We start from the raw sequence: 12,158 nt of genomic DNA, 5'->3' as shown, positions 1-12,158 counted from the left end.
GGCTGATTCATAATAAGCAGAAGGACGTGGCTCACCTCAGCCAGAAGCAGAAGCCGTCTTCATTCCCGGACAGCCTGCCAGTTTGCCAGGCAGCTGTTCCTGGCTGTGCGCTGGGTGGGGCACCCTGAATGTCTTTCAGTCACCGCTCCTAATAAATCAGGATCATTCTAGAGGGTTGTTCAAGTTGCCATGACCTAAGTGTACAAGGAAAGTCAAATTTATAGTCAGAGGTAATGCCTTTTATCATTAATGCTTGGACAGAAGTAGATGAGCCTTTTTGCTCACGCCCTCATTGAAAGAGCACATCCATTTTTTCCAGCTTCCAAATACTTTTTCTAATATATTATCCTTCCTAAAAACAAATCAGTATATATGAAGGACAGCTTTGGGAGCTGTAAATATGTTAATACTTGTTTTATTTATATTTTTCTTGGCACACGGGTTGACTTGATTTCAGATACATTAGATCTGGTTGAAAAAGACAAATCCATTTAATTTAGATTCAATTATGTTGTTAGCTATTCCTTTACAGGAAGGCAAAAAGCCATAATGATATCAAGCATATTAGCTTTATTTAAGTAGTTATGCTGGCATAATTTAATTAGTTCAAGTCCACTTAGTTTTACCCCGTCTTAAATTATTATGCTAGTATAAAGCCAATAGTTTTTATTTTTATTCTTTTTGTTTCCTTTAGTTTCTAGGCTAAGTTAACATCGAAAGGATTTGTTTTACTTTCCTTCTGTCACTTCTGATGTGTTGCTCTGATTCTTCTGTTGCAAGCACAGGAAGTACACATGAATTGCATATTTGTACAAATTTTATTCATGATCAGTGCTAAGCAACACAGATTAGATCATAATCAAGATATATTCTGTAATACTGTAATTCTGTAAAGGAGCTTTGGAGTTCTGTGAATTAATAGAAATGACGCTTTTGTAGACTGATGGTGAATAAATTTGCTTTTTGTATTGATGGGATATGCATTTTTTTTATTGGGCAGAACACTGGCTTAGAAAATGGCATGGTTATTCCAGCAAGTGAAAGTGTACCTGAAGATTTAGTAAAGAAGCAGCATAGGAGGAAAGCATCTGGAACACCTTCCATTGCAGTTTCTAGAGTATCTTTGTCATCAGGCAAGTATTAAGTGTTCCTTTTTTTTTCTGCCACCCTTTATCATCTGAGGATATTTCCTATTCTCACAGCTCTGCAATTTTTGTTTTTAATTCATATTGTACAGTAAAATGTGTTTCATATACTTGTTGATATTCCTTCTGCAAATTCTTCATTTTTACCAATGAAGCTTATGCCACTCTATTATATTTTGTGTTTGAAGAAATTGAAAATAATGTTAGCATAAAGTTAGTATTTGAGTGAATCACATACTCTTAGTTTTGTTACTAGATTTAATTCGTGTTTGTACTTTGTTAAATCATTCCCTGTGTGGTCAACTGTATAAAATACTACCTGTGTGCAATCTGTATAAAATATTGCTATGCTTCTTCAATTATGTTTCACACCCACTTTGCCCAGAAACAGATAACCCTGAGAAACAATGAGCTGTCAGAGAACAAGTCCCTTGTAGCCTTCATGTCATTTCATTTTTGCACATGATGCACTGAACTGGTTGATTCGGCTGTTATTTACCTCGTTTCATTGGAGGCTGTTAGGGAAATGAGGCTTGCACAGGAAGGTGCTGTCAGAGCCACTTTGCAACAGTTGCTGGAGATCGTCCTTTTTCTACCTGAAATAGGAGGCAGGAGTGCCACGCACTCTTTTGTTTTTTACTCAGTCATCTCCTTCAGGCCTGAAAGGTGGGTTCAGATGTATAGCTTTCTCTGTGAAAGACAGCAGAGCTTACTTGGTTTCAGCTGAGTTTAGCCCAAAGCAGAAGCCTAGTGGTGTATCCCACAGAGCTAATCAAAGGAGTTACATTCTTCACCTTAGATTTTTTTTCTACTTGAAAGCATCAGGGTTTCTTTGAGAATATGGCATTATGCAACTCCCGACAGGCTTTACCGACTACTCCTTTCTTTCTGAAAACATTGATTCTCCTGTTTCTGCTGCCTTATAAATTAAAGGGCTTCTTAGTAATTAAGAACTGGCCTCATGTTACCAAAGCAGATAAATGCTGAGCAAAATTGCGGACATCCTGGGAGCATGCCTCAGACTCTTCATTGTCTTTTTGCTGGAGGATCTTAAAGGACATAAAGCTCAGGAGAGTGACCTTTCCTGTCATGTCTGCTATAGCCCAGGTAGAGAACAAACAGTTGAAACTTCACCGATTCCTACCTATAGGATCTAAAAATATTCCCTTCCCTCACTTTCTTTCTCAATATCTTGAGCAGTGCCACAAAATATTTTAATGGGGGAGACTAAGGACATATTTCTACAAGACATGCAAAATCTCTTATGCCATTAACTATGGGATGAGAGATTTGTAGGGCTGAAAAAACTTGTGTGGGATTTGAGACTTAATTACTTTGTCCTTTTCTGCACAGGGAACAAGCACCAGTGATGGCAAAAGCACTTGCTATGTCCAGCTGTATCTCTAGCTGCTTAATTCTGAAGGAGATGGTGGAGGGAGTTTTGGTGGTGGTGGGAGATGTGATCATCACTACAAATGCTTGGACTGCAGGTTTTGCAATATTCCAAGCTAATAGGTCTAATGGACAAAGTCAAAAGCTTGATTTATAGTGTTGTCTGTAAGAGACAATTACATCAGAGAACAGTGCAGGGTAAAAAGTGTTGGCCAGAAGGCCGAGTAGCATCATAAAATACATTTTTCCATTTTTCATCTTGACGTTCATTTGTCATAGAGTTTGTGACTGATACTTGCAGAAATACAGTTTTGATTTTTTTTTACTTAAAAAGAAAATTTGAGACAACGCTTATAAAAGAGTGTCAAGATGAAATAGAAAGAATTTTTAATACAAATTATAATGGACATTTTCATTATTTTTATTTTTCTAGACCGTAGTCGATCTGAAATTGATTTGAGTGAATCTTTTTCTGAAGGAAAAGAGGATACCCTGAGCATAAGAAGCAAATCTGTACCTAGTGCCTTAGATGAGGACCTGGTGAGTTTATAAATATATGAATGTTTATCTAGCAGAAATCCTGTTTGTAGTAATTAAAAAAGTAATTAAAAAAAATAATTTGGGTAATATTTAATGTATTTTTAAACAGCTTCCTTTTTTTTTTTTTTTTTTTAGCAGACAAAGCTCCATCCTTCTTTTCCACCACTGTTGCTGATCTCTTCCTGTTTAACATTTTCTCCCATACATTTTCATGCCTCTTTCTATGTATTCTGTATGGACTGCCTTTCCTGAACTGATTATCAACTTCCCCCTCATATTATGCATATATTCAGGATACACAATTTGCAGATGTGCATCAATTCCATAAAAAAATACCAGCTTGTTAAATATGCACGAGGAGAAAAAAGGAGTAATTCAAGTATTTCTTCATAGTTTGTTTTGAAGTTTCCGAATGTGTGTGTTTTGCTAAAAAAGAAAGAGAAGAGAGAAAAAAATTACCTGCTGCAACAGTAATGTTTTGTCTGTTTTCATAGTACTTCCCTACCTATCTGATCTTTTCAAGGGGGCATTGGCCATGGGGGTTGTCTCCCTTTCTTGTAGCATTTGATACTTGGAAGTTGCTGGAAAAACACATATTGGGATTCCCATCTATTTTTTGGTTTGTAACCACTCAGCGAATTTTCCTGCAGCACTGCTTTCTTTGGATTCATTATTTAGGAAATGAAAAATCCATTCCTATGTGTCAGATTTATGTTGAAATAAACTTTCAAAAATAAATGTTTGGGGTTGTAATTTAGTAAAAAGTTGTGTTCTTTATTAAGAAGTTGGGAAAGATGGAAGAAGAAAAGCATGCAATAAGAAAATAAGAACTTTAAATATCTAACATTGGTTTCCTGCTATAGTTGTACAGAGCGTGATAGTTATCACTTAGGGATTTTTCTGAAGCAGACACCAGAAATGCCGAGTCCAGAGTGGTTTTCTGTTCTTTCTTTTTTGTCTTCCTTGTATTCAGTGTGTGTTTTTTTTTTTTGCTGACTCCAAGTGCAATTTCAGATTGCATCTCAGCAGCTCTCCAACTCCTTTGGTAAGAAGTTTTTTTCTTCAGTGTTACCATGTGTTTTTTTAGGGTAGCTTGATGCATGGGACTCCTTCAGTGTTTGCCTTCATTGTCATACCTTCTGGCATTCACTGTGTTTTGAGATGAAGGTTGAACTCCTGCTGGAGTTTAGGTGTTGTGGTGCTCGATTTAAGAGACAAAAATGAGGATGTCTGATGAAAGTAATGACAGCTCCTTCGGTCTGGGAAAAGTTATGCCTTCCTTCCTCCTGGCTGGCTGGTGGATGTGGCCGAGGTCCTTTAGGCTTTTACTCCCGGGTGATGGGAGTTGGCAGCAGTGGTGTGGGAGGTGCCACATGTCAATAGGAGAAGCAGATTGCTGGAATTTGTCAGCTGAAAGGGTTGGAAAAGCCTTTTAGCTTCTTTGCTCCCAGTTTTATCAATAAAACCCCTTAAATTTGCAGAGAAATGATCTGGAGGACTGAATGGGTATTTTCCTTCTCTAACTGATACTACTCTTGGTAGGGAAAAGGGACAGTGCTCAGAAACCCGCATGCTGTGGGAGGTGTTTTTCAAGGAGTACAGGCAGACAGTTAAACATAGGGCTGCTCTCAAGAGCGAGCACCTTATCTAGAAAGGTGTGTGCCAAATTCCTGACCAAGTAGTGTTCATTACATGCTCAGCTGCTGTATTAGAAGTAATCGGATAATGTGCATTTTATAACCCCCCGCTGGAGACCTCGAGATTAATGTCCTACCAGCTCTAACTTTAATAAGCTTTTATAAGCTAATAACACTAACCAATTATGTCGCTGCTGTTCTGTAACACCTCCCGAGAAGCATAATCACTGTAGTGCAAAATGATTTAAGAGCTTATGTTAAATATTAGCCATTTGTCTTTATGTTATATATGTGGTTGAAGACAAAACTCGGTGGTCAACTAGCTGTCTCTGTGAAGCGCTGTCAGTATTTGAGTGTCAAAACCTGAAACATAAGTTTTTTTTGTCCTGTATCAAATTATACAGCAATCAAATTGTAGCATTGTTTATTTTTAAGTCCACACATATGTATACAACAGTGTAAAGGAAAAAGTTTGGGATGTATTACCAGAATTGCTTCTTCCTGATGTATTGGCAGGAACAGAATCAATGAGGAGAGTAGAAGTGAAGTGGTTCTTTTGTTTGTTTTATTTTTGTTTTATTTGTTTACTTTTGAAGGGTTTGGCAACCTGTCTCCCCAGAATAGTTTGCTGCATCTCCATGGACTTTTTCCTTAGAGTATGAAGTATCCGTAACTTTTCTTTGTTCTGTGGGGTGCCGTATTCAGAGCAGAAAGGAAAGAGACCGACAGAGGAGGCTCATTGCAAAAACATGAAGCTAAGAGGATTTTTTTGCTTCAGTATGTGAATTTTGGTCCCAAATAAAGTGATGGCTTGTCCTCATTTCCCCTTGCTCAACATTAAATATGCACAAATGCAATTGGAAAGTAGTAATAGAAAATTTTGCATCGCTTTCAGCTGGTTTTATTTCAGTACAGTCACTAGAGGAAAGGAAAAGAGAAATAACAGCTAGCTTTATGCATACTAATAATGAACGGTCTGCAGATCTTTACAAAAATTGTGACAGTTCAACTCTCCTGCAGCATTTATTTTCTGTTCTTTTTTTTTCTGATTAGCACAGAAGTCCAAGACCCCTTACTTCAAATACACTACATCTCTGCTTAGTTTAAGGGAGGGAGAGAATGAGTGAGCAATAGTGAGGCAGGTCACCACATGGGACTTCATAGCTGCACAGCAGATATAAGGGGTTTGAACATTCAGTTTCAATTAAAACTGAAAGCAGGCCTCAAAATACCTGCCACAAGGCTTCAGGAAACCTGAAACTTCCAAGCTACTTTCAATAGGATGACAGCTGTCTGATTTTTTTCATGTAACTTGAAGTTAACAGTCCTATTAGGACTGTCAGTTGGACTTTCAGTTTCATGTTGGGTTTTACTTTAACGCTGTGTTTGAGAAATGAAAATATTTTTCCCTGGATATAATCTAAAGGTGTTAGAATTCAGTGTTATTAAAATTCAAGCATATATATGAAGGTGTGCAGTTACTGATTTTTCTACTGTTTTTATTATTGAAATAGTACATGAAAGTAATAATTATAAAAAAATATACACATCTGTTGTTTTTTTGTTGTTGTTATTTGCACTTCAAAGATATTCAGTGTGTATGATGTCAGGACAAGTTTCTTTCCATGTGGTTTGACAATAACCTGGGACTTTCAGCCTTGCCTGTTAGAAAGCATGTCCACGTTTGTGATTGTGTTTGTAGAGTCGTCATCTGTCACCAAAGATAGCATGGAAAGGTGCAAGTGTAATACTAACTGTGAGCTTGTCTGTTAGTGTGTGAGAGCGTGACTGATATAAATGTAGACAATAATCAGAAAGCTGGATCACTGGATTGTAAAAATAAATCCAATAAAAACATGGAACCTGGATTGTAACCACATCAGTCATCTGTTGGTGGTGGCTTCTGACTACAAATGGCTTCAGGTAAACCAGTATCAGTGATCTCCTGACTGGTATCAGAGCTTAATTTACTGGTTCCTTTTGTCAAGATTTGAAAAATGCTGACTATGTCCCTCTTAACATTTCCAAACCTAAACTCCTGAATGCTAATAGCACTAAGTAAAATAAGGTAATTTGAAGGGGATTGTTAGCAGGTGTGGAAGTGGATTTTGTTTATTAGTACAGTTATTGGGCATACAGAGTTATATGCCTACAGAAGAAGTCAGGAAACATGCGTGACATATTTTTTTTTCATTTCTTAAGCAATTGAAACCTGAAATCCTGGTGACCTCTTTTCCCTTTCTGCTATGTGCAAAGATGTGGAAAATGTAAATCTAAATCCCTCTAGAGATTAGAATTTTGAATGCATCATGTACCATCTTCCTGAAGTAGAAAATACATGAAACAAAACCAATTTGGTTGACTAAATATAGAGCAGAACACAATGACTGAATTCCCTGTTGTTGTTTTTTGTCGTATAGGATTACTTAGATGAAACAGAAGAAGATATTGATGACATAGTGGCCTCTCGTTACTCAAGGAAACATGGACATCTGACAAATGCATTGTCAAGAGTAAGTTCCTGAGTGGAAAACAGATGCTTTTTCATCTTATGTAAGACTATTCTTCCAAAATGGAGTTTAACGTCATACCACTTAGCAGCATTCTCTTTTATATTTCAGTAGTTTTCTTAACAATTTATAACAGATCATTTTTCATCCTGCACTTGCGAAACATCCTTTAACTTTTAGATAGTTTTTCTGACTCTTATATTTTTAATGCTATTCAAAGCTAAGATGCTGTTCTGCAGAGCACATGGAAAGCAAGAACCATGTCGTGTTTGCAGATTTCTCTACATATTCAAGTTACTACCAAGCTGATATTTGGGAAGGCAAACCATAGATGTTTGCAGTATGTGACTACTCAGTTTAGCAGAGGAGCACTTAATCTTAATTTACTTGAAATGAAGAGAGCAAGGCTGTGGTGTGATATGCCATCTGATTTAACTTTCTAAATGTTAAGTTTCTTGGGACACAAATAGTTGTTTGTGTATTTGCATGCATGCCATTTCTGTCCACCCCCCAAGCCTAGCTTCTCCCATTCTCCATGAGATGTTGGGGAGGGGGGGGATTGGATTTGTGACAACTTTTCTATTTCCTGAAATAATTGTATTTTTTTCTGCCATACATTTTTTTTTTTTTCCTTTTGTCATGCCCACAAACTATATAATGTAAATCATCTGTCCGAGTCTCATGGTTACCTAACTGTTGCAGGTTAGTGTTGGTCTTGAAAGGATGGTTGCATTTTCAGGTTGTTACAGGTGCTTGAGATGCAACAAAATTGGTATAACAAGCCCTCTGTAGCACTTTTTACAGTCTGTTATTCACTGGGAAAGAAAATAATTGATAAAAATAGCCTTTAACATGCTTATAAATACCTGCTGTGTTGCACATTTCTGGGGCCTGACATGCAGGATGTGAACAACTCATAGCATCTTCAGTAAAGTCACAGAGCCCTCTCTGGCCACTGCTCTTCATGCCTTGTGCTAAGAATAGCTCTGGTGAGCACACAGAGTACCAGTAAGCTGCAACAAACACGAGGAAGATGAGAGAGTTCAGGAGGATGAAGAGACCTGAGGAGTTTTATGCTAAAAGGAAAGAGATAATATGGTCCATGACATTAATCAGTGAGCTGTCCTTTCTAGACTGTATCTGCATCAGTCTCCATGCAGGTAACACCCAGGGAATGCTCATTTCAATTCTCAATCCTGAAGAGGTGGTGTTGGCTGAACGCAAGCTCAGCTTACCTGGGGAGGAGAAAGAGCTGAGAGAATTGCCATTGAAGAGCATTGAAGAGCATTGTGGTATTTTAGATCTGACCACGTCCAGACTGTTTTCCATTCTAATTTCTGTAATTCACAGAAAGAGATGCAACAGGGATGTGTGGCACCTCGCACCAAATCAGACCTGAGCAAATGTAGCTTTTTTGGTATTGGTCTAACATAACCCACTTTCCTGAGGTTGACTGTGACTCACTGTCTTCAGTCCTTGCTGGTCCCATTGATTCTGTAGGCAGAATTATTTTTCTTTCCTTTGAAAATTAATATGAGGGTTGCAGGTGCTTAAGTGCTTTCTCAGTTTAGCCCATTAACTGAGGGACGGCGTTTGGAGAACCTTCCATCTGCGTGCTGTAGGTAGTGCTCTGCATTGGGTTTTGTCTGTTTCTGTAGATTTCCCTTCGACCATTTTCTTAAGCAGAGCACAGCTTTTCCTCTGCTGTAGGTTTGAGGTAATCTCAGATCTCAATGTTCTTGTTTCTTTGTATTCACCCTGAAATGAATGTTCATGTCCTTGCATCCTATGCTAATGGAGAAGTTTTGAATGGCAAAGCTGCTGCTCCCTGCTGGAGCAGGTCAGTTTTACAGGTTCTTTGTGACTTTAAGTGTGTTTTACTAGTTATTCCCTCTCTTTCTTATTTTGGCCTTTTCTCTGCTTGTTGTATGCCTTTGAGCCTTCTGTGTTGTAGAGAATTTTCTCTACGTTATTATGTCACATTGAAGTAATGTTGTTAATGAAAAGTAGGTTCTGACTGCATCTTTTTTTATTAAATACAATAATTTAAAGTACTGCATAGGTATTCTAACAGTGAGCATTTGAGGTTAGAGGTTATTGAGGTTATTTCAGAAGGGTAAAGACACTTAAATCTGCCTGTATTGTGTGTGGGCTAAAAATGGGAATGAAAAGTGACACTGAACAGGAATTGCATCTCAGCATTAGGGTATTGTTGCCTGTGTTTACCCAAAGCTAATACATGAACTTTGTATTGCATTTTCCCTGCATCCTTCACTGATTCCTCTCCTAAACACATTAATGTGTTGTTGTCAAGGACCATCACGTCAGTAAATCTGAGTTTTTCCAGTGTCTTACTGCACCGATAAGAGATGCAAAACAAATGTAATTCTTAGTGAGGAGCTAAAGCGAGGCTCAGCAACCTCCATACATGTATGTAGTGGTTGTTTACTATGAAAGTGGAAAATAGGTAGATTTCCCAAGGATATTGCATTTAGCATGTGTAAAGGCCATTGTAAATGCCACAGAACAGAGTCTGTGGGGAAAGAAGTCAAATATGTCAAATATTTCTACTGAATATATGTTGTTTTGTTTGTGGATTTGTTTTCTGAATGCAATTCAGAAATTGCATTTGCATAAATTCTAGCATCAGAGGTCAGCTGTTTGTTTAGAACTGTTTGTTTGTTTTCCCGGTCATTGCCCCTTTACTACCAATGTACCTAAAGATAAAGAAAAAGAATACTTGGATTCAGAAGAATAACTATTCTAATAACTATTCTCCCTCCCCATGTTGGTGTAACCTTGTTAGTTTTCTGAGGTGGGCACATGCACTGTTATTTTCCCCTTACAGGGATAATGTTGGCATTTTGTAGCACATACTGGGATCTTTGAGTTCACTAACAGTGCCCAAGGATACCCATTTTATCTATGCTAGAGGTGGGAGTGCATAAATGGTAAAGGCTGAAATTTAGCTTGAGGCGTGATAAGAATAGGAAGAAATATGACACATTTGTCAGTGTGTGTTGCTAATTGTCCTGCAGTCTTGTTCACGGAATCTCAGTCAACCATACAATGTAATAAAAGGGCAAGCTTTATTTCTTCTTCTTCTTTGTTGTTGTTTAAAAGAAATTATAAAGAAAGCTAGCCCAAATTAGAAAAAACAAACAAAAAGAAAAATACAAAAATTATGAAATTTTTGCTGTTTATTATTTCTACATTATGTATGAAATTAACATTTTTGGATTTTTAATTTTATTTTTATTTTTTAAGAATGATTGCTTGTTTAGTTTTTAAATCTCCCCTGCTGTTCACCATGTTGACACAAGCCTGCTTATCACGCCAGCTTTCTTTGCTGCTGAGTCTTTAGACAAGATGGTTGGAGATTTGCATTGTAACAGACCAGTTCTTTTTGTGTTGCCCTTCCTTTCAACTCTGTCCTTCCTTCCTCCCTCTAGCTGCTAGGGAACAAGGTAGCTCAAGATGTAGTTAATTTCCCATGAATTCATTAGTTAGACTGCCATAAATTGCTCAAATGAGCAGAGGGGGTAAATGCTTTCCCCATCATTCTGTTACCATACTTTTTTTTTTTTCCCCCAGAGTGACATGTTTAAACATGTATGTGTGTTTTTTCACATACCATTACAAACTCCACAGAGAAACTACATTTTTTTTTACAAAGGGACCAACTCTGCAATATATGAATGCTCACTTTTGATGAGATTAAAAAAGAATTAAGTTCATGGGGACATAAATGGACAACATCCAAATACAATCCAATACAAACCCAAATTTGCTGAGTTGGTGTTCTAAAATATTTTTTTTTTCTTTTGATACAGCAGATACTTCACTTTGATTTTATTACTTTGAGCCACGTGCCCTTCAGTGCCCTTCAATACTTGATGTATATAGAAAACACTTTGCATTTCCTCTGATTTGGTCATGCCTTTTCCTTTTCTCTCACTATGGCTTTGCAATGCAAACTTTATTTACTGTCAATATCAGTAAGGCTTTTTCACTGCACTTATTCTTTGCTATTACAGCTACCTAATGCTCTTTTCTCTTGACCTTTTCCACTGCCTTCTTTAAAGAACTTCCCAGAAGCCTCTGACAGAAAATGGACCTACTTAAATGTGCCTGAAACAGATGGTGATACTGTGAGTTCTCCTCAATCCTCTGCTTAGCTTTGAAGGTTTCTCTCTTTTATCCCTCTGTGTTCAAGACTGTGCCTGTCTGTCTTGCAAGCTTCCTGTGTGATAGGATTTATATGGTTATGCATATTCTTGAACAGTCTTGCTCAAGGACTCAAACCAAAATGTACACCAGATTTCTAGAATGCCTTTGGTTCCAGCGGTATGCACATTGCTCCAATTTTCTTTAAAAACATTTTGTTCTTTCCTGATTGTCATTTTTTGAAAGAGAATATCCACATAGCAATATAACATAGGGTATCAGTGAAAAGAGATTGGGTTGCAATATATTATGCCACAGTGGAAAATTTTGTGGGATTTTTGCTAAATCTTTTCTGGCTTTAGGAAAATTGCATAAACAATGGGTATCGGAAGTTTGCTTATATGAGAGATTGGTGTCACTTTAACCAAACATGTTTTTTATCATCTTCATTACAGGAATCATCCTTATAACTTTTTCTAATGGTTCTGTCAGCAGTTATCTCATGAGACTCAGTAAAAATCAGGTGGACAGTGGAGGCAGTGAGGTCATTTTTATCTGTTTAGAACTTATGTGAGCTTACGGTTTATGTAGCCTGACCGCTCTTCAGCTCGTGCATGAATTAAATGGCGGTAATTTAGATTAAGTCATGTTTATAAATAGATTTGAGTCCCGTGTGTAAAAAACATCAGCAGTCTAGACATTTATGCTATTTATGCTAGTTGCAGTTCCTACTCCCTTTACATCAAATAGACTCAGGTAACATTTCT

At 37.4% G+C, this 12,158-nt stretch overlaps 1 protein-coding gene across 5 annotated transcripts in view; it reads left to right on the top strand.

Moving 5' to 3' along the window:
- Positions 1 to 12,158, top strand: part of SYTL5 (synaptotagmin like 5) — an 81,595-nt gene that overhangs the window by 56,950 nt on the left and 12,487 nt on the right. For 4 of the 5 annotated variants that reach the window (XM_068686534.1, XM_068686524.1, XM_068686542.1 and 1 more), the window contains exons 8-11: positions 1,001 to 1,133; positions 2,971 to 3,077; positions 7,135 to 7,227; positions 11,310 to 11,375. In XM_068686534.1, coding sequence (XP_068542635.1) covers positions 1,001 to 1,133; positions 2,971 to 3,077; positions 7,135 to 7,227; positions 11,310 to 11,375 — 399 coding nt within the window. The remainder of the gene's footprint in view (positions 1 to 1,000; positions 1,134 to 2,970; positions 3,078 to 7,134; positions 7,228 to 11,309; positions 11,376 to 12,158) is intronic. The other variant, XM_068686549.1, reaches the window with a different exon arrangement.

This window comes from Anas acuta, chromosome 1 (assembly GCF_963932015.1).
Source record: "Anas acuta chromosome 1, bAnaAcu1.1, whole genome shotgun sequence".
In the NCBI taxonomy this organism is placed as follows: domain Eukaryota; kingdom Metazoa; phylum Chordata; class Aves; order Anseriformes; family Anatidae; genus Anas; species Anas acuta.
Note: the sequence above shows the minus strand (reverse complement) of the source record. Positions and strands in the feature narration are given on the sequence as shown.